Source organism: Ciconia boyciana, chromosome 3, assembly GCF_034638445.1.
Source record: "Ciconia boyciana chromosome 3, ASM3463844v1, whole genome shotgun sequence".
Classification (NCBI taxonomy): Eukaryota; Metazoa; Chordata; class Aves; order Ciconiiformes; family Ciconiidae; genus Ciconia; species Ciconia boyciana.
Genome location: NC_132936.1, coordinates 92,904,578 through 92,927,809, shown reverse-complemented (window position 1 = coordinate 92,927,809; position 23,232 = coordinate 92,904,578). Strand labels below are relative to the sequence as shown.

Here is a 23,232-nt window from a genome sequence, read left to right as displayed (position 1 = left end):
GCAGGGAAAATTTTCAAACAGGAACTTATCTCAAACCCAATGGTATGATAAGAAAAAATACGCAGCTACTAAACAGGGTTCTCAGCTATTGTGAATTAACATGGTCACTGACTTCATTGGAATTTATCTTATACTCTTAAACTATTATTACTAATGGATCTTTAATAAAGTAATGCAGCCCCACTTGGGAATGGGATTATAAATATTGCTGTTTATCCAGACAAGGAAATCAAATTATTGCCAAAATAAACAAGCTTTGTGGTGTTATTCCTGTCTGGATCATGCACATTTAAAAAAAAAAAAACCAAACAAAAAAACCACCAACCACCAAAACAGTCTCAAAGAAAATCAAGAGAGTTAGCCACAAAGAACAGTCCTGAAACAAGTTTAACACTTCCAAAATACAAACAATCTTTTCTGCATATAAGAAAATAATTTTACCTACAGAAAATAACATTTACATTTGCACTGTTAAAATTATTTTTAAAAACCCACACAACACTATGGATAAATGCAGAACGATGACATCTGTCAGGAATTCTATATAAACACTTATTATTAACACCTCCCCCTCCCACAAAATAATATTAATGCTAAGCTGCATTGCAGGGGTCATTTCTTTGGTTTGCAGTTGAGCACACATGACATTTCAAGACTGTTAACATTGAAGATGTAAGCAAATATCAGAGTCTAACAATGAACTCAACTAATACGGAATTCTCAAGCGAGAGAACAAATCACATTCAAGTAACAACAACTGTGTTTACTCTGCTCTAACCCACCTGCAACCACATTTGACTCTGTTGAGAAGACCAAAGCAGCAGGCTGCCTCTAAAAATCCCAGAGTAAGGAGATCTGTATACACGCCATGTACAGAGGTACGCACCTTCCTTTTATATAAAACTTCTTCTTTATCCAGAGACTACTAACAAGGATATATGTGCCTTTGAATGACTTTCTGCTGCAAAGAGCACTATAAACTTCTAAACATTAGGAGACCATGGGGCTTCTAAAAATGGATTGCTTTAGGGAGAAGATAAACTGTCCTAGAAATGCATCCCTCATTGTATCATATTATGACAGAATAGATGAAATACCCATATTTAAATGTAAGGAATCCAGGCAGAGCAATTAAGGAGAAAAGAGTTTTAGCCTCCGTCTCCTGCCAGCAGCATAACACAGCATTTGTTTGACAGCTTCCAAGGACATGCTGTAAAAATGGTATGCCTGGGCCCTTTCTGAGATGGACTAAATGTTGTTGAGGCTGAGATTCTCTTTTCCTCTACTTAAAAGGCTCATTAATAGAACCAGAAGGCTACTTAGAGATATCCCTTACATTGTGAAATTGATGAATATTTTTTAAATCTAGTTTTTATTGATCCAACATGGACCTACATTTTTAAAGAAGAGGAAAGAATATTGTATCCTTCTCACAAAGAATGAGATTTCATCCTTTCAGCCCCTTTATGAAGATCACTGTCTTGAATTTAACAGCTCTCATGTACTAGATGGTACCTACGTCTACTTTGAAACCATCTCTAACCAGTATTTCTAGTTACTAACATTCCAGAAAGTAATCAGGCATTTCTGTGTGATGCACTGTACTGAAGAAAAATTGTATACGAAGATTTAGAGAAAAACACAAGTAGCTTTGAGGATTGGATTCAAAGCACTGTTCTTAGCTTGAATCTAGTCTCACGACAGAACTCAGTAGAGTTGAGAATCACTGAGCAGAAGAGCAAGTAGTCATCACTAAAGCCATCTGGATAGGCATGCTTTTACACTTTAAAATAAGCTGCCAAGAACCCTAGGGAATTGCTCTTGCTCTAAAAGGATTTTTCTTCCCAACAGAAAAAAAAAAGAAATTCCCAAACAGCTTTCTCCTTCTGTCACTCTCCCTACTCCATGACATGCAATACTGCACATGTTGAAAATTTTAAAAAAAGAGACACTGCACTCAGTAAGCTCAATAGCTGTCATCATGCCTATGGCTATCTGATGATTTATCAATTCAGTTATTTTAAAGTTGCTGCATGTTTACATTTGTGAAGAAAAACCTTACATATATACTATGTGTCTGTTGTAGTCATGACCGTTTTCAGGCTGCAGCCATATTATTCTACAAAATAAACTGTTTCTACTCTTTTTTTTATAGACGAACATGCATTTTCTTTGCACTATACACGTTGACAACATAGTTCCAAAATCAGGAACTAGAGCAGTTGGTTTTGTTTTTTTTAATTCTGTTACAGATCTAGGATAATACTTTTCAAATAAACAGAAAGAAAACACTAAAAAAAGAAAGCCCACTGCTAGAATGCAGTCTAGCTATTCTCTTAATATTTTCACTGTTGTTCTCAATTTTAGAAGATGTACCTCTTTAAATGAAACTGTACTTTACTATTTCTTTTTAAACTCCTCCATGTACCACTATGAGCAACCAAGCTTTAACAAAGCACATAGTACCTTTAAAGCCTAATTGGAGGAATATCTGATGCACTACATGGCAATTACCAAGGAAGGCAAGTAGAAGAAAGCATCACAAAATCAGATCACCTACATCTTCAGGCATTTTACATTTTCATATCTCCCCACACTCAACCTTCCATTTAAAATTTATTCTCTAACTCAGCTGGTACGTACAGGCTCAGCTTCTGGGATGATCATTATCTCCACAAGTAATTGAGCTTTATGTGAGCTGCTGAAAGGCTGTCTAGTGATTAGCATCACTTAATGGTAGCATCAACTCACTGTAAATAAGATGCAGTAAGTGTAACAAATTAGGTATACACTAGAAAAGAATTGTTTACTTATGAAAAATGGGGAGGGATGCTGTCTTCACTGGGGATGGAAAGCTGTGCGATCTCACCCAAGGAAAAACAGCCAAGTAGGTATTGCCTTAGTTCTCTGTGTCTGTATTAGAGTGAGTTGAACAAATTTCTAAATCTCCCTTGACTGTAACGTAAGTTTCAACATGCACCTCATATGTAGATGCTGACATTTAAGCTGTCTCAGTCTACATGCTTGTCCCACTATGTCTCAGTTTTTCATTATAAAAGCATATCAATAGTGTAGTATCAGCCATTCTTTAATGCAGGCTACATTGTCAACTATGAGATCCTAACACGGAAAACTGGGGAGCAGGTTCAGATCATAAAGGACAAGGCTGCAATACATTTTCAAAAAATATTCATTTGTTGAGTGACTATCACGATCAGCAAGAAATCCAGAACGAACATGCACAAGATAATTTCATTCATATGTGAAATTGAATACTCACATGTCTTCCTCAGTTTTAAACTCAGTACTTTAAAACACCTCAGGAAGAAGAGTTGGATGTTAGTGACTTGAAGATATGTACACAAAGTAAACCAAGAGACATTGATATGCCCACAGGTGTTTCACTCATCCCTCATTATGGGTCCAAAGGGCATGGGAGTCTCATAGGACCTGCATCACATCCTTCCAAGCTCATGTGATAAGCCAGCTATCCTCAGACATGTCAAATGCAACCGTAGGCCTGTGTGTAGGTGACTGAAATAAGCACCATCTGACCAACAGCTGCCAAAAAACTATCGAAGTGTTACAGTGTGGAAAGAATGGGATGGCTGAAAAACAATATTAGAATATTCAAATGCTATCAGAAAAATAAAAGGCATGCTGTGTCATGGAAAATGGCCTAAAGCTGTGGTTACTCAACATAAAAAGGGTATAGCAAAAACTATGGTAGTTGAGAAATGATTGACAGGAGGATTCTGGCTCACTAACAGGCATGATGCTCACAGTCACTCTTTGCTAAATCTGCTTCTAATATTCTCAGTATCTGAGACGATTCAGACACTATTTTTAGAGACAAGGGGATAGACAGAGTGTTAAGGGATGACTCACTCCTACCCTGATCATATTTGGTAAATCTATTGATTTTATTGAGCTGATCCTGATATATTGAGTATAACACAAGAGTTAGGCCTAGAATCAGTATACTAAGGAAAAAAAACACTAGTTGCTGTTTATCAGGAATTAATGCATTACAAATGGACAGTGTCAGACCTTTGATAATATAGAAAAGCTACTCCAGGAATTTATTCAGCTTTCTACAGTGTGTTGATACTAATTTTCCTCTTTGTGCAAGACATATGCAACTGAAATAAAATCTCTAGAGAAGGCTGGTTTTAAAAGCGTAGCAAGCTAGCAACACTTTTTAAAAACCATCATTCTTAAAACAATTTCCTGCAGAATACAAAAGGTAAACAGATTGCAATATAGTATGTTGCAGTATAAAGACTTTATAGGTATCATTTTAAGCAGTCCTGAGTAATTTATTAATTGCCATTGTCAAAGTGGGAATATTGAAATCAAGGTGCCCAGTGTCTGATGAAAACTAACCCTTCCTGTGTTCCCAGTGCTTTTAAGGCTCTTCCTCCTCTGTATAGCATATGTGTGCCTGAGCATGTGCAATACTAACCTGTATTAGTTAATGTTGTATCTGTTTCCAACAGACAGAGCAAGAATTCAACAGAAGGACAGATAACAAGGAACAAGCATCTTTATTGCTACAGGATCCTTCCAGGCTGTACTCTTCCTTTCTGGTGTCAGCTGAGCAGCATTACCCACCTTTAAGGACTACAGGATTAATGAGTAACTTGACCATAACGACACTAAGCTGTTATTGCTCATGCACTGTTACAATCTGGTGAAGTCACTGAACTGATCCTCTGCTCTGACACCATTCTCCTATTAGGCTCTTTGCAAAAAACATACTGGACTCTTGCATGGAGTAAAAAAGCAGTAAAACCCCATAGTGTAAGGCAGAGAAAAGAGCTGCTCTTAGACATCAAACTACTTGATTACCATCAGAGAAAATGGCAAAATGTCCTGAGAAACATTTAAGCGATGTGGTCACACCTCTGTTATGCAAAGGCTCTGAAGACCACAGAAACAGCAAAGCTGACAGTGGCCAGGGACATCATCCTTACCATTTCTGGCAACTGAATAATAGACATTTAAGCTGAGATTCATCCCATTTAACCTTTTGTGCCTTCTTGAGCCATCTAAGTTAGGAGTGCTGTTACCTGAGGTTTCCCACTGTCAGTGAAGAGAGGCTCACTCAGCAGGCCATTCAGGCCATTCTGCCACAAAGGTATCTCTCATCACTGACTGTTAGGCTCCTGACTCAGGCACCTCAGTAAGATTTGGTGAGTGGGATGAACCCCTAACCTTAGATCCAAAGGGTCTATGAACACTGATCCACTGCATCCCATACCACAAGACATCCTCCAATAACAAAGTTATGTTTAGAATAGAAAAAGAAAAGCCACAAAAACTGCAGTCATTACAAAAATTTCAATCATTCCCAAACATCAGGAGACTGCTCTGTGATTACTGTAACATTACCACAGTGCTCATTTTTGTGTGAAAAAATTTACAAGAAGAATAAAGTAGGAATACATTCTTTCAAGTGGATACCCATTAACATACAAATAATAGCTCGTAATCCAAACCTTCCTGGACTAGTTAAAAAGCATGAAAAACATAAGCTATCTAAGATTTTCTGGCACTGGCTAGATCACAAGAAATTGGAAAGTTTTCTAGGGAGTTGACCTTGAGGAGGTGACACAATATGAGAATATTGGGAAGGATAGTATTCAGAGTTTGAGTAATAAATTAGGTCATAGGAGACCAGTGAAAAGCAAGAGACTCAAATCCTGGAGTTCTGAAGAAGGAAAAGAGCAGAGTAGGTTCTAATGAGTAGGAAGGATAAAGGTTATTCTGCAGAGAGTGTACAGTTGTGTGTTTTTTAATGAATTTCCAACTTCAACACTTCTCATTGTGGTTCTTTTAACAACACATAATAGCTGTATAAATTGTTGCACAAGCTGCGTAAACCTGAAATACAGTCAGTGCTCTGACTGGTCATGTCCAGTTCCAAGCAATTAAACCGTGTATCCAACTCCCCTGAGCTGTGTACAACCCCATTGTCAAGCTTCACACCACAGTGCTGTACCTGACCCTATGCGCAAGTACAAAAAATCCCTTTGCTCCTATTGTTGCAATAGGCATTCTTAGACCTATGTAACTTCTGATTAGATTGAAAAAAGGTGTTCTAGCACCTACATATAGAGCATCTAACATAACAGGCTGAATTGAATATAATCAAACAGTAACTAAGAGAGACACGATGGACACATACTAACTGCAGGAAGATAATATTACAGCGTATGTTATGAAGCTGGTCTCCTTTGGTTCCCTTTACCAGCGTTCTCCAAAGCAGGGTGTGCTCACCCCAGCCGGTGTGCAAGGCAGTCTACTGGGATGCCAGAAAACTGTTTTGTACCATTAATAAATAAAATAAATTTTCAAAATAGAGTTTGCTTCATCTTTATCTCACCCATTTTTAATTTCTATTTTGTGTATGTTTTATAATGTACATATATATTATATATACGGTAATACATGTATATAATTTATAAATAAATAAGTATACATATATTGGGGGTGCATGCTCAAAAACCTTTTACTGATAGCGATGTGTGATCAAAAAAGTTTGGAGACTGCTGCCCTATACAATCCATGGACAGAGGCAGTCCCTCTCAGGCAGGAGTCAGAGAACTCGTGTTCTTAAATTATGACATGAAAAGTTGCTGAAAGTTCCCCTAAACTTAAAGTATCTGAATAACATAAAATATAAAAATTTTACTTCATAGCTCAGCTTATCATCTTCAAATTAAACTAAAAATACAACCAATATGACAAAGCAACAAAGTATTTGGCTGCATAAAATACAGATGAGAAATACTCTCTGTTACTTGGTTTCTTAAAACTCAACCCCCTTCCTGTGGCAAGCAGCAAATATCCAATTCTCCTTCTATTCATTGACTGGCATCCCTCAAGACTTTGTAAGAGGTTTGTAAAAAAAAGTTTACAATTCCCATGGACTTCAATTTGATTCACATTTGTAAATGCATGGTTAAAAGTTCACAGTTCCCTTTTAACAGTTCAGATTTTTTTACGGATAGATAGAAAACTCAAATAATTTAAATGTGTGCGTAATGAAGATACAGTTCATGTTCCAAAAGAAAGATCCAGAAATCTCTGTGCCTCTATGCTAAAAAACAGGCCTCAGTTACAGTGACACTCAAACCTAAGAACTAATTATAGGTGGAATGGATAGGTGAAAGTTATACAGGCTACACTGTGCAGAGACAGAGGAATTACCTGGAGCAAAATAAACAAAACCAGAATAGACAGTAAAGAGGCTGAACGCAGAAAGACTGATCAGTAGAGCAGTGATAGCTGCTTGCTTCCTTCTGGTTGTGTTATGTCCAAAAGGACACATTAAATACAAACCCATTTGCTAAGAAATCTATCCATGATAAATGCCGTATTTTAACCAGTAAAGAAATTTGTCACTCTTCTGTGCTTGCATAATTCAAAGGCAACTTTCTTCTTTTTTAAGCAAAAATTGGCATATACTTGATCTTCAGTGAGGTATGTGCAAAGACATGGTTTAGCAATAACAAAATTATAGCTGTACAAGGTAGTGTGTTTATTTGAATATGCAACAATGTAATCATTCAAATAAATGCACTCTTAGTTCTCTTTTTACAGTACTTCAAGTCAGATGTACATAAACTAATCCCTAGAAATTAAAACCATATACAGTAAAATAAAGCATTATGCATTTTAACTTTGTGTTCTGTTTTGCTTTAACTTTGAGGGAAACATACTCCATGTGTTTTTGAATGGCTGCAGGTGTGGATTTTGTACCATTTCCATTTGTGGTTTTTCCTATGACTGCACATCCAAAAAGTGTGTTCTCTATAATATACAGTTTGGTGAGTGCTTTGAAAGCAGATGGACTTTTGCTTTACAGTTTGCTTTACACTTTACAGCAAAAGTGGTCTGAAGTCCTTAAGGTGAGCAAGGGAGTGGAAATGAGTTGCTAGCAGGCTTGTCTAAGTTCAACCTCATTAAAATCATCTGGCTGAACAATGTATTTTCTTTAAATTAGCATCTGGCCTCTGTTAGAATCAGAGGGAAAGATGTCAAATTTGAATAATTATTTTAAGATTATGAAGAAAGAGCTCACAGATGCTGTAAACTGTATGGTAGAAACCAGAACTATTTGTTGATGACAAGTACTGATAAATACATGGGGGAAAGAAAGCATTCCTTCTGAACAGATGTGGATATCAACAACAAAAACAAAATCCTTAAGGTATAATTTTTCTTTGTAATTTGAGTATAGGTGGCCAGTAATTGAAAATGCATTAAAACCCTGAGCGCTGCTCAGACTACGAAGTGATACATTTACATTACAGGGTAGAATTTTAGTCCACTAGTGGTTCAGATTAGGAAAGCCTACACTACTCTACCTGGGCTGTAAGTAAATGAACTCATTCTCCTATCTGCTCAAATTTACTTTACAGAACAAAAGGAGATTGGAAAAAAGGAATATCTGTTAAACTGGTGCTCATGATAAGTGGTTCCTCCCAAATTGTTTTACATTGGCTCTTCAGGCTGGGAAATACCTTTTTCCTAGTATCTTCTATAAGGCAGAGGATGTAAACAATTCATAAAATAGTTCCACTGTTATTTGTCCTTCTTTACATTTTAGCCACTCAGTCCAGTGTCTGGGGAAAAATACTTGGCCTTCATTTTGCTACAGCTGTTACAATGCTGCTGCATGGATAAATATTTCAAGCATGGTCATCATTTATCCAGATTAAATTTCAAATTACCAGCTAAAGCAGTGAATAAACTCTAATGTCCTGATCCTCTTTTTTCCTGAGAGAGACTCTGACAGACTGACCAACTTCCATGACTACTGTTGCAGAAAGTTTAAAAAGTTAATCTTTTAACCAAGTTGTCCGAGAATTCTGAAATTTTCATGTGTCTGCCAGTGTCTATTAAAAGAAAAAATATTTCATCTGGCAGCAAAAAAAAGCATAAAACAATAAAGCCTGACAGAGCAGAAATTATAATTACTTCAGGAACAGCAGAAACAAAACTTTTACCAAATAAGGCTACAAGGTAGCCACTACAGAGACAGTAAAAGGACTAAACTGATAATACTGGGGGAACAGCAAGGTTCTTACATCATAACTACTTCAGAAAAGGATGATACTATGGCAAGTTCAAGTGCAAAAACCAAGGATATTTTAAAGTAACACTTCACTCTTACCCACAGAGAATACACTACTAAACACAGACTGAATTATCATACACTGTTCTTGAGCTAAGCAGTTATTCCAGAAATAACCTCCTCATCAATTAGGATGTCTGATGGAACATAAACAAGTTTAAAACCAAAGCATTTTTAAAAAATCAATTCTCCTCAGTTATGTTATCAAAAGGAATTCAAAAATCTCTGCATGACATTTGTTATCAATTATTTTAAATTCTCCATTTGAGAAGCTACATGTACATCTGCTAAGTCTCAGCTGAAGCCATAGGAATAATGTTTTGCTGGGTCACAAGTTACATAGATCAGACATGACGGGTCATCTATCCAGGCTGACACCATTCACCAAGTAGTAAACACCACTTCATAACAGAGAAGAAAGCATCTCTTCTAACATGTTGCCATTCTAGCAACTGTTACTAAACCCCACACAACAAAACAAAGAATAAAATACAATGGGTAGAAAACTGAACAGCATAGACCTCACAAGCTGCCAGAAGAGCCTGTAAATCCTCACAAATCTACACAAATACTTCTACAAGATGTTGGTCTTTTTTGCCTTTATATTTCATCAAATTTGCCCTCCAATATTACTTACAATAAATGCCTTTTCATACCAAACAATCTTGAAAAATCTTCCTCAAGTGTCATAGTGTTACAGTACCTCTTAAATGTAGTCTGATATGTGTAGTGTGTATCATATGGAGCAAAGAAACAACAACTTTATTACACAGTAAATGGCAGCAAGAAAACGCCATTCATTGCCCTTGGATCTCCTGTCATATACAAACTACAGATAAAAATGTACTGGCTTGCTTACAGGTCATTGCCATTTTTAAGCAACACAATTCTTTGATAAGACCAGAAGTGCTTGAATGAAAAGCAATGTTAACTTCTACAGCACTGAGAAATTCATGATCATGTATATGGGAATAAAATTCAGAAATTCTATCAACTTTTTGTAAAATAACTGCTTTACATTTTCACAGTTCTAAATAATTATGCTCTCTAGACTCTTTCCGAGATAGGAAATTCTGTTAGAATAATAATTACATAGTGAGTCTTTTTTACTAAATTCCCTTTGAATAATTTACAGTTTTAAAATATATTGGTCAAATTTTCTTTCATTACTTTCATCAGAAGACCAAATAAAATTTGAGCAAAACGTTTATGCTGCTGCTTGGAAGTTTCTGTCTATACATAATTGGAAACTTCTGGACAAGCTCAATTATCCAAGAACAATTGTGCAGAGTCAACACAGTAAAACAGGAAAAATTGATACAAAATTCCAATAGGGAAAGTGCCAAAATTCAATAGGCAATATAATTTGAGCATTATTGCAACAGGGTACAGGATATGCAGATCACTATGATCCATGCTGAAAGTTTTAAAATTTATGACTAAATAAATTTATCTGGTCCTTTGTACTTTGAAGGACCAGATACATTTTCACTTCAGAAACCATGACGCCACATCACCAATGATGTCCAGCGGATCCTTATTAACATATTAATATAGGACCAGAGACAAATGGACCTTTTATAGATGAGCAGAAAGGAGGATGGATAAACATCATCTCATTCTCTTTTAGTCTCCCAAGGAAGAATGGCTCACACGGACTGCAGGCCACAACACACATATCTGACATCATTCTCAACCTCCCAGCAATTGCCTACAAAGACGAGTGAAGCTGTGGGAGAAACACTAACTTCCATTCAAATTCAATGAAATAAGAAATAAAGGGTTCCTAAAAATCTGCCCTTCTTCCAAGGGAAAGCACACAACAAAATATTCCCTCCTCCTCAGTAATGGCCTAAGTAAACTATGGTTGTGCACAGCAAAGCCAGGAGGAAGGACAACTGTGCAGGCTATATGAAAAGGGATCAGAAGAAAAGGGGAAGGGAATGTTAAAAGAAGAGATACTGATAAGAGTTGAAGAGTGACAAAGGGGAGTAGCAGAGCAAGAATTCTATCACCACCTCTGCCACAATCGTCTCCTATGGTGTTGGGAAAAAATTCTTAAACCCTCCTTGGTCTCCATCTGAAGAATGCTGCTATTTCCCCGTTTGACACAGATACTGCCAAGTGCTCAGTCACAAAATTTCTGCAGAAAGATATGCACTTCCACTGAATAGCATGTAACTCTCTAACTTCTCATTTATAACAGTTTGAATGAACCACTTTAAATGAGACACAGGCCTGCAAATGAACAGTGAATATAAACTTGAGTATTAAATGACTGCTTCCTTTACTAAGTTCTGTCATTCCTGTGCAATGAATGAGGCGGGGATTCTGTGGAACAAAAAATAGAATGTAAATCTATAATTAAATACATATGCAGAATAGGGGAAAAAAAAATAAAAAGCATGAAGAACATTAATTTGGGCATTTCCTAATTCCTTACTGCTTCATTTTACAGTTACAAATTAGTCGCTGTCCGCCCACTCCTTACAGAGGGAAAATTCATTTCAAAAATAGGTATTTCGGAATGCGGAATAATTTTGAGGAGAAACAGGACACATCACTGAGTAACGTCAACAGTGAATGAGACAGAAACCTCATGTTATTCTACAAGCATCCTTTCCTATGCAAATATATCGATCCTGTTTTACAAGCCTCTAGATATATCAGGACTGAAATACCATACAAACTGCACATGCATCAATCCAAAAGAATAATGAGAATCATCTATTCAGCAGAAGCTTCCACTCAGATTAAATGCTTTCATTCTCCAAGCCAATGAAATATTGGAGGTTGGTTAGTTTAACTGTGCAACATATCCCATTCACAAAATGAAACTGCAAAAAACCCCAAAGTTTCACTGAAGCAGACTGGCAATCAAGGAGACCCTTCCTTTTAAATAGCAAGCTTTCAACACCTTCAATTGAAATGCTAGAGCTCTTCATGAGAACAGCCAAAATCTCAGCTACCTGAAAAGCTACATTTCCCCCAATCTGTTTCTTGTTGTATGTTTGTTTTTAATGGCTTAATTGTATCTAATAAAATTTTCAGGAAACAGGATTTGTTCCTTGCCTGGACTCACTGGTACCAAGTTTCAGCTGAAATGACAAACTGAGCACATTTTAAGAATCTGAAATAACCCATGGAAAAACTTGAGTAGCTTTAGTACAGGCACTGCAACTTATTCTCTCTGAAAATAAAAGGTGTTTACAAAGTTCAGCACAAGGTTTAAAACATATACACAAAAATTTACTCTGGTTCATTATTAGAAAGAACGGATTATTAAGAACAAGGCAAAGTGATGGCTAACTGCAATCTGTCATCAGAGAATCTAAATTCAATCTTGTGTACCAGCATGCTGCTCCTACTACAGAAATACATTTAGATCTAACAACCTAAAGCAGTTTCCCAATTTCCACACCCATAGTAAGTATCTATTATTAGTAATAGGAGTTAGTTTTCCAAACAGGGCATGTGAATTTATCTTTTCTGGCTCTGGGAAGCACAAATACTTTAAAAAACATACTGAAAAAGTCCTGTTTGCTGCTTTAAGTATGTATTTTTTGACACGACATTCTGTTTCACGGTTGCACTTTTAAAACATCAAATGATCAAAGTAAGACTTTCCATGCATTTTGGATAAACAGTAAGTAAACAAGTTTAGAGCAGGGACTTAAAAGCAAAAAGCACAAGAAAAGCATAATACAGATGTTAAAAATATAACAAAAATAAATGATCTCAGAAGACCCAAATTACTTCTGCTTTATGTATTAGGAGACATCTCTATCAGGACAAGCCTAAGCTAACAAGAGGCAGTAGTTAGAGAACAGTTATAAAAATTATTTCAGTAGTATATACTTTAAACCCTGATTCAAAAGCTCCTGAAAATCTGCCATCAGTGAAAGAACTCAGTCTACAGGTGTAGGATCTCTCCTCTCTGGCTATTAAGAAGTTAAGTTCAGTCAGCATTTTTATTTTTAACTGGGGAGCCTTGAAGTCACAGTTTAGACCTCTTTCTTACTCCTCTTCTGTAAAAACGATGATACTTGAGATGTGGTGAATGCTTTTGGTCTTTTAACGTTAATAGGGAAGATAGATAGCTACAGGCAGGTTAAAAATCCCTATACATGTGTAGCAACTTGTTTTTATACATTTTCAAACATAATGCTCCCCTATCTTTCCATCAAATACTATTATGAGCTGCTTTTGTTGAATATTTCTAGCAGCCTATTGTACACAGTGCATCACGAGCTGCATGGCCTGAGGCCAGGAAGGAAGGTGTGGAACATGCCTTCACAGGTTGATTTCCACCCTCCAAGTTTTCAAGTATTTGAGAGAAGGTCGTGTTACAGCACAGATTTACATAGCAGACAAATTACATGACTGCCCGTTCTCTGCATTTCATAATTTCAGTAAAAAATTAGGTCAAATGAAAGGGGGGGCGGGGGGAATAACCCTATCCTTTCACAGTAGTCAGAAAATTAATAAAAAAAAAAACTTAGCTGTGGTTGTTGACAAAACATTGGTAAAAATCAGTACAGACAGTAAACGCAAGGATCTACCATTCTTTTACAAAATCCTTTTTTAATGCCTCAAAACAACCATAAACAAACCCAAAATGTGCTGTATTGCTCTTCTAAAACATTGTTTTTATTATCATTAGTCCAAAACATATATATTTTTTTACAAACATGCATATTACCAAGGAATGTGTTATTAATTTCAATAGCTTTCACCCTCAGTCTGATAGTCTAGTAGGAGTGTTAAGAGAGGGAACTGTTCTTTGTATCATCTGTCCGTATGAAAAGAAGAATAATTTGGAATAGCTTTTTTCCCCCCTCAGAGCCTGAAATATAGTGCACTTTAAAAAGGGCAGTATTGGCCAGCCTCAACACTCCCTGACATTATGTTTATACTAGATGGAGACTAAAATTACAATGTTCATATCTGGCATTCTTTGAGTACAAATTGGCAAAATAATTACTTTTTAAAGTTTTTTTAGAAAACAATACTATGATATTTTCAGGATAACAACAAAATACTTTCCAAGAGCAGTTAAGGATACCAGTGTGAAACAAAGATTTAAAAGTGTTTAGGTATGTACTCATATATCTGTATTTCTCTTAGCTTACAAGACTGATACTTGCACACAAGTTCCTACGAACATCATATAGTGTACAGTTAAAATATGCTAATCATTATCCTAGATAGCTTTCAGCTTTCAGTATCCAGATAGCTTTGTTTCAACACGGTCAAGCAGTTGTAGGGTTTAGACTGGCATACTGCTGATACTCTTATTGAGCAAGCAGAAAGAATAAACATTAACAGAGAAATTACTGGCTTCAATAACTGCAACAGGAGTTAACATTATTTCAGTTTCTAAAAATGACAACTATGAAATCTGATTTACTCTCAGCAGTAAGAAAAAGTTCTAAGGTGATGTATTTTTAGAAAGGATTGTAGTTTTAAGGAACTCCTGAACAATTTTTTGAAGACGAATTCACTGTGTTAGCTAGATTTTATGCACATTTGATATCTATTCAACAAGCAAAGAGAGGAAACAGAACTTTTTGTGGAATCTGACATTTTCTCTATTTACCAACACAAACTCTGAGGGATGAATTTTACCAAAAGCTTCAGCTTAGCATGTTGTAGCCCTGCAGCTGAAAATTCAGACGAAAAATATGGGAGTTTTTTTCCTATGACACAAAAGGAACTTTTGGGAACATTTCCGAAGGATACCAGAAAGCTTGTCTAACATACAATGGTTCCTACTCAGCACAGCCCTCCAAACAAAGAGTAACAGATGCACAACTGGTATTAATAACAAAACATCTCCTCCCTCTGTTAGTCAAGAGAGGACAGCTAAGGACAAATACAGTTTCAGGGTACTTACCTACTCGGAAGTTAGTGGCTGTCAGAGTGTCAGCAGCATGGCCGTTTTCACTAATGAGGGTGGTGGTATTTCCCTTCTCACAGTTGTTCTGACAGTTGCCTTTGGTACAAGTCACTTTACAGATGCTGGGTGTAAAGACAACCTTGATGCGACCAGTGTGATTTCCCACTGTCAGCGGAGGCAAAGAAAAAAAGAAAAACAAACAGATCACTTTGGTATCCATTGATTTCCTTCAAAAAGTTTTGGGAAAAAAAAAAAGGCAGGGGGGAGAAAAAAGCAACAGGTCTACAGGAGGAGGGCAGTCTGCAGTGCTCTCTCTCATAGATCTCCAGTGGTGTCTCTGAAACAGGAGTAGGAAGCTTAGCAAACAGAACTCCGGGATCTGCTCCAAAACCACATTTAAAGTCAAGTCACTGGAGTGGGATTAGTAATCACAATGCTGCACTTTATTCACAGGCAGACAAAGAGCAATACCAAGGGCATGACAGCTTAAATAGCCAACCCTGACAGGCAGATGTAATGTAAAGAGGCTGGCTGTGCACCTAGGGGTGAATAAACTCTTGTGTCCTCCTGCATACTTTTCCTGTTTCTGCACTTATTAAGTCACTATTTGTAGCTCGACCCCTGGAAATGTTTTAGGCATGCGGCATGTCTAAAAACATCTGTCTCAAATCTCCTGGCACCCCAGCCCGAAGTGGTCAAACCTTGTGACGCAGCCGCCTGGACCCATTTTTTCACAGTTTTTTGGCACTATTTTTCTACAAGGATTTACATATTATAGACTGAGCTTTACTGTCAGCCTTTGTTTAAGTGATAAATAGCTCAGAGAAAAGGGTAAATATCAATGCTTGAAAATATGGTTCTGAGCTGAAAGATAAAAAATGGCTAGATTCTCTTTTTTTTATATACTTCCTTACAGTCATTTTAAAAAACTTGAATGTAATGAAGACTGAGCAAACACTAATTTTAAATTAAGCTAATTAGAAGGACTTCTTGTTACAGAATTTGATTTAAAAACAGATGTATTTGATTCCACATCTAACAGCTGAAGACAAAAAAGAGATTAAAACTACTCATTAGGAAAATTAGGGAAAAAGAACAGATTCCATTTGCAATTATTTAAAAAGAAAACAGTTTGTGCTCTGCACACTTACTAATAAATTTAGTGAGTTCTTGTAAATATATCACAGCATCTTTGTGGAAACTATTAACAAATACATTCATATCAAACCTTACAATCCCAAGAAATGGCGCACAGAAAAAGAAGAATCTCCTTCTTCCTCATGTCATAGAAATAAAAAAGTTGATGGATAGTTGTCTAACCTAGTTTATGAAATACCCTCTGGACAAACATTTTTTTTAAAATCTCAAGAAAATGAAGAAAATCTTCCCACTTCAAAAGAATATAAAGCCTTCTTATTTCTGGCTCTTCATAAACAAATAAATTAAAACAATTGTGCCAACTGTTTTGTCTACAGTAAAGGCATTGCTCTATTTGAACAGCAGCTGTAGTACAGATGCTCCCACCTTATTCTCTCCAAACAATAGTTAGAAAAAGCACAGCCCAGATAGATTCAGGAATAAAATATTTCAATTAAAGGCTAGTATTGTGATTTTAGTCAATTTAGAAGACACCCTGGATTCTTGGATGCCAAGCATTTCTTAAGAAAATTAATACACCTTTCCCAATGAACAGACATAAGCGGCTTGTGAACTGCTGAGGCTCAATCTTCTAAGTTTTCCTTTTGTTAAACACAGCTTCACAAGCAATACTGCCATATTTGCATTTTATTTGCATAGTTTTATAGATATCTTCTCACAGAAAAGCCTGATCCATTTTATATTTTATATTTTCAGATGTTTTAGTAACATTTTTCCTTTAGGATGTGATCTAATTAAAAAAACATGGTTAGTTGAGTCACAAAAGTCAGCCCTGCCTACACTGTAAAAACCAGTATTGGGGGACCCACACAAGTTTTCCAGCTTAGCAAAAAAAAAAAAAAAAAAAAATTGGCTTTGCCAGTATAGATGGAACTAAACCATGATTTAATTTTCCTTCATAGTATTCTGCACTATTTTGCCGAGTGCTGAGCTGTAGCAAAATTTGGGCACAACATTTATAACAAAAAATCATATTTTTAAAATAATTTTTATCACATAGTTCAGATTTTACCAGAAAAATTCTGTACCATAATTTTTGTTTGGTAGAAGCCTTAGTCTGAGACTGAATGGAAATTGTAAATCTGCCTTTCACCCCTTTTAGGTGAGAAAATGTTACTCTAAGTTTGGGAGTAACAATATAGGAACAGCAGTTGAACAGTACCTTCAAAAACACAGGCCAGTATCTACAGAGGTAGAGTATCCATGAAAGAATATTTAAATGCAGATTTTCAGGGAAATAAGTCTGAAAAACAACATGATGTAAGCCCTAGCCCTGACAAATATTCAAATCATTATTCAGCAATGTTTTTGCTATAAAACAAATCCAATTCTCACAGATATTCCTGTTTTACTAGTTGCAAAGAGCCAGAAATAAGACAGCTTCATATTCTTTTGACATGAGAAGATTTTCTTCATCTTTTTCAGATTTATGAAAACTATAATGAAACTTATTTTCTTCTCCTTGCCTAGCAGGCCACAGCTTTTAACTTCCTCAATTCTTCTGGAGACATTTAGGAAGGACACAAAGCTAATGATGGCCTCTGAGCTGAAAATTGACCAGTGTATGAGGAGGTGAATTCAAAGCAGAGACGTTATCTTCATCCTTCTCTGTAGTTGTACCCAAGTAGACAGTACTATCCTCACATATCCTAAGATTTAGGGACCTTAACAGTGAGCAGAATACATACAGATTTAAACTGAAAACAGACCACAAACCCTCCTCCTGAAAGGAAGCTTTTGGCAGAAACTCTGCAAGGTTAGACTCTTGGACTTCCTTGAATCCTCCCCCTTTCTTCTCTTCTGTAGTTGTTTTTTTTTTCCCCTCATCTCCAAAGATGGGATTCTTTAATTCTAAATGAGAAACTATATCCTTCAATATCTCTGAGCTGGTTTGGCAGTATTAATCTTAAAAGCCACAATTTCAGGCTAGAAAAAGCCCATTACTGCTATAGCCTTGACCTCTTGGTTTTGGGCTAGTTCATATTAAAGAAAGACAGGTAGAAAGACAGATTTTTAAGGTAGCATACAGATTATTTTCCTCTTTAAACTCCAGAAGCTTTACTGATGATGCCACTGTGACACAGACATGACAAGATCTGCAACTTAGATTATCTCAAATTCATTTCTGGAAAAAAATGATGGTGCTACAGCACTGCAACATACCTGGAATCTTTTTTATATATATAGACAGAAAATATATATAGACAGAAATGTATCATAAACTCTTCAAGACCAATTTTAAACACGTGGAAATGAAACACCTCACTCTGCTCTGAAGTATAACACCAGACTGAAGAAATACAAATGTGTGACCAGATAAATAAATGAGCCTAATGAAAGACAACAAAAGCAGAAGATATAAACACCAAATAAATAGCAAAGCTACTGAAAAAGATAGCAGAACTAGAGATAAACTCAGATTGTTGTTTTAATAAAGATAGGACTAATCAGGATCACTAATACTGGCTAAAGCTTCATCCCTGAGCTAAACAGCAAATTAACAGCAAGGAGGCTCAGCCAACTGCACCGTCATCCTGCCTCATAGTCCAGGCTCACTTATATCTAACAACACTTAGATACATTTGTCAAAGGAGATCAGTGGAAGAATGTATCCATAATTTCCAAAATCTGTGAAACTCTCTTGAGCCAGATTCAAAAAAGAAAGATGCCTGGGTAAAGTGATGAGATTTTAGTTGAAAATTGGCATCACATGTATGCAATTTTCTTTCCATCTCTGTAAGGCACTATGATATAATATTATGAACATGGCAAGCTCCTGCTGTGATAAATTTATGATTTAACAACAACTGCAGGAGAAATGGAAAATATAAGTAAAAGGATTTCTTCATAGACTCCCTTCTGCCCCCACTGTTCATCATGACAAACTGATTTTTTTTTTTTCTGCATTAGCAGAAAAGGTGAATTAATTAAGACAAGGCAGGTGGCAGGTTTTAGGTCCAGGTGATCACAATGGCTCACACAGCTATGCCTGGGCAGAGTTGTACAAGAGGAAGGTTTCCTCCTCAACCTCCTGGGCCCCTTTGTCTGTAATGCTACTCAGCCTTCGTTTCTTTTTAGAAGAATTTCTATAAACACATTTTTTTTCTTGGTTTTATGGCTGCCCTCACAGCTCCAGCATTCTGCAAACTTTTAACTAGACGGTATTCAATAGCTGTAGTGGATCTCAGAATATTTGTGGCATGTCCCTGTTTTGCGGGAAGACAATGGGCTAGCAACACTAGTGAAAGCAGAACTGGTATTCAGTTAAAAAAATGACTACACTGTACTGTCTCATAGGTCAAGTGGGGCGAAGAGAAGAAAATATTTTAATGTGTTGAAACAATGATGATGTTATTGTGTGTATGATGTTTTTGTGCTTCACAGTGATCTAATAAAAAAGATTCACAATACAAATCACAAGCAGTGGCTTATACTTGGCTAGTAGAGCTTACACATACCTCTCCCATAATCCCTGCACAAAACTTCTTTCTGACTCTACTTTTAGAGGGGTTTGTGTTCTTTTTAATACCTTCACTTATGACAAATATCATAAGCAAATCTCCTGAGGAAACAGAACAAAGCAAACTGTAGGCTTTCCATTAGTACCTCCAGGAATGAGATACACTACTCTGTTTTCATGACACCCTCTTTCTGCACTGAACCCAGTATGTTTTCATATATGTATCTACTCAGAATCTCATCAGACCTGAAGATTCTATCTTAAAACTACATCTTCTTCCCAAAGACAATAGATTATCTCAGGCAATTTCATATTTTCAAATCTTAACCATGATGCATGAGAAGAATTTAGGAATGAAAATCTATCTTCTCAAATCAAAGCTGATAAGCTTTTAAACAGCAAACAGATTCAATATTTTAAATTCTCAGGTGACCAACTCCCTCTCTTTTTTCTTGATTAAATGCTGACAGAAAGAAAAGTAAAGAAGCAGAAGGAAATTATTTATTTCCTAAAACAGGTGTCTCCCAGTTATTTCACCAGACCACCTGGTTTAGTCCTTACTACTAGATATGCCTGTTCAGCCAAAAGGAAAGCTGACATTGTATAAAAATCAACCACGTAAGTAAAATAGTTAAGCTTCTACAACTATTGTCAAATGACCTTTTTACGTTTTTGACAATATATGAGGAAGTTCTGTCTTATCACCACTTAGTCATCAATTTAAAACAATACCAAAAAAACCCAAAAAACCTAATCCCCAAAGATCAGAACAAGTTGAAGCTTGGCTATAATACAGCTTAGGTATATCAGACTCTGGGAGACTTACTAATGCTAAGAGCTAAGAAAAATGGGGGGGGGGGGGGGGAGAGAATAGATAGAGACACACTACATTCACATACAGACCAGACGCAGATCTTCCCTAAATTTCAGATTACACATTTAGAGGAATACAGCCCTTGCTAGGCATAGAAAGGACTGAAAGAGACTCTCAGAGATCACCTAATCTTGCCTCTCTTCTTTCTCCCAACAGAAACAGCAGCATTACACAAAAAGCTTGTCCAGCCTATTCTCAAAACCCTTCTATTATGCAGATTCCACAGCCTCCCTAAGAAATGTATTTCAGTGCTTCAGCCTCTCTTATTATAAAGGTTTTCCTAATACCTAACCCACATTTCCCCTGTTGCAATTAAAGCATATTATGGCCCTGCCTTATCTACAAAATCTGACAAAACCTTATTCCTCTGTGGATCAATTTCTGACATACTTGAAGACTGCTACTGTGAATCTCCCTCAGTCTCATTTTCTCCAGACCAAAACCATCTAAACTTTTTCAGTCTAACAGGCCATATTTTGCAGACCTCCATTCTTTCTTCTTTTGCTTTTGATACCACTCACTTGGTCCTCATCTTTCTTCAAATACTCTGTCCAAAACTAGACAATACTGCAGCTGAGGTCTGATCAGCACTGGGGAGAGCAGCAGGATTACTTAATACAGCTTATGTAAAATGCTTCTATTGGTACAACTTATTTTCTCCCCCAACAGTGCACTATTGATACTTCATACTCATACCCAGTCTGCAGGCTAGGCCAAAGGGGCATAGATCTCCCAAATCCCTGTCTGATCTGTTGATAGGATGTCATCCCAGTGAAGCAAACGTGCAACATTCCTTATATGACCTTAGCAGGCCTGAACTCAGCCCCTACTCTGCTTTGAGTAAACCTTCTGCATTCAAACCTCCTGCATTCAAGCCTCGCCCATCTGAAAACCAGGCAGAATATGAGCCTTATTCTTTCTGTAAGTCACAAGCACAAACAAGTCTGAAAACTACGTGGATTCAAAATGGCAAGGCACAGCTGCTGGGTAATTTCATTTTTTGCTTCAATATACAGTTACCATCTTCAGGTAGGGTAGTGCATCTTTGCTCTATCCAGAAACTTTGTTACAGTACACTTGCACACCTCACCTGGTTCTCTTTTCACAAACATTGGGAGAAATTAGACACAGCAATGAAATTAAAAATAAGATGACCCAGCTTTATTTCATCCAAGATCCAATGCCTTCTCTGATGCTTAAAAGCACTCCACAGAGTTCTGCATGAGGCGAGGTGTATGTGTGCACACCCACCCAGTCAAACATTTTGAACGAGAAGGCAGTATGTCAAGGTGTACTTTATTTACCATGTCTAGACAGCTATAGCTACACGTTATTGACATTAATTCAGCATTCCTTCTACTTCTTGTTATTTCTGTAACTCCTTATTTTTGTTGCATTTGTATGATCTTACAGGTATTTCATTAGTTAATACAGCTTAACATTTGATATTTTGTCACTTTTCAAGTATTCAGTTCTATTGCCTTTATGCAAACCAATGGGGCTTCAAAGAGCAAAACACGATCCAGCTACCTATTATGACAGTAACTGAACAGTGATCTCCACAGCTTCTTTTTGTTGCCATTCTTATTGCCACTGTTGCTATTATACACACTTCTCTAAACACCTATTTCTGACTAGCCATGTCACTACATCTTCACATCATTTCCTCTTTCTGTCTTGTTTAGATGTTCCTACCACAATCTTCTCCCTCCAGTCAGAAATGAGCTCTCAGATTTCTTGCTTCTATTGCACTCTTGTTTCTCTACCCTCTTTTTAAGCCCTGCTTGCTTCTTCAGCATCCTTGACAGACAGGCAAAGAAATCATCCAGAAGACTTGATGCTTCCAAGGTAAGGAAGAAGATAACTGAAAATAAGGTATCTGGAAAAGCCTTTTTCCTTCCTGATTATCACAGGGATACAACCTCTTCCTCGCTCCCTGTCACAGCAGAGAGAAGAGGGACTCCTGCCATTTTCCTCATCACCACCCCCACTACCCCCAAAAAAACCTATTCTAGGAGAGGCAAGTAACCCACTCTTCAGTTCTCTTAATATTAGTTTAAGATAGTTAAGATGAAAGTAAACAGTTAAGATGAAGGTAAACTGTATTGTTTGAAGCAATTTAACCTTCAGTTAAGATGAAGGTAAACAGTGTATTGTTTGAAGCAATTTACTACAGCAAAACTTGCTTCATTCAAGTAGGTTTCCTTCATTAATTTTGTCAGATTCTGACAAACTCTCTGCTGTCCATAACACAGGCTTGTTGTGTTTTCCTTTATATGGATGGCTGTCACTTAAGTATCAAAGGAGCACATGCAGGCACAAGTGCTGAGATTGTTTTGAAAGACACTTATAATTGTATTTACATGCCCCCCAGAAGCCCCTTGCTGATAAATTCTCCTACTGACACAACCTTTTTAGAGCAAGTCAGAGGAATTCACAGTAATTACAATAATTTTTGTCCTGTGCAAGTGCATAACATAGAAATCACACAGATTTGAAATCTGGGATCTGTCAGCAGGTTCTATGAATCACCTTTTGTCTTCCTTGTCTTTATCACTACAAAGATTCTCTATAAGCAATCCTCAGGCAACGAATATCTTATCTTGAACTACAGCCACTTTCCATGCTTAAAGCAATCTTAAAAACTCTAATCAATAGTTGGTAATGAGAAATATAACTACCATTACCCTTTACAT

The 23,232-nt window shown here is 36.7% G+C and overlaps 1 protein-coding gene across 7 annotated transcripts in view; it reads right to left on the bottom strand.

Annotated features, from left to right (window-relative positions):
• The window catches only part of LTBP1 (latent transforming growth factor beta binding protein 1), a 203,741-nt gene that overhangs the window by 124,851 nt on the left and 55,658 nt on the right, over window positions 1–23,232 (bottom strand). For 4 of the 7 annotated variants that reach the window (XM_072856615.1, XM_072856611.1, XM_072856612.1 and 1 more), the window contains exon 5: window positions 15,042–15,209. In XM_072856615.1, the coding sequence (XP_072712716.1) occupies window positions 15,042–15,209 (168 nt within the window). Of the gene's footprint in view, window positions 1–15,041; window positions 15,508–23,232 lie in introns of those variants that run through there. The other 3 variants (XM_072856616.1, XM_072856617.1, XM_072856618.1) reach the window with 2 other exon arrangements.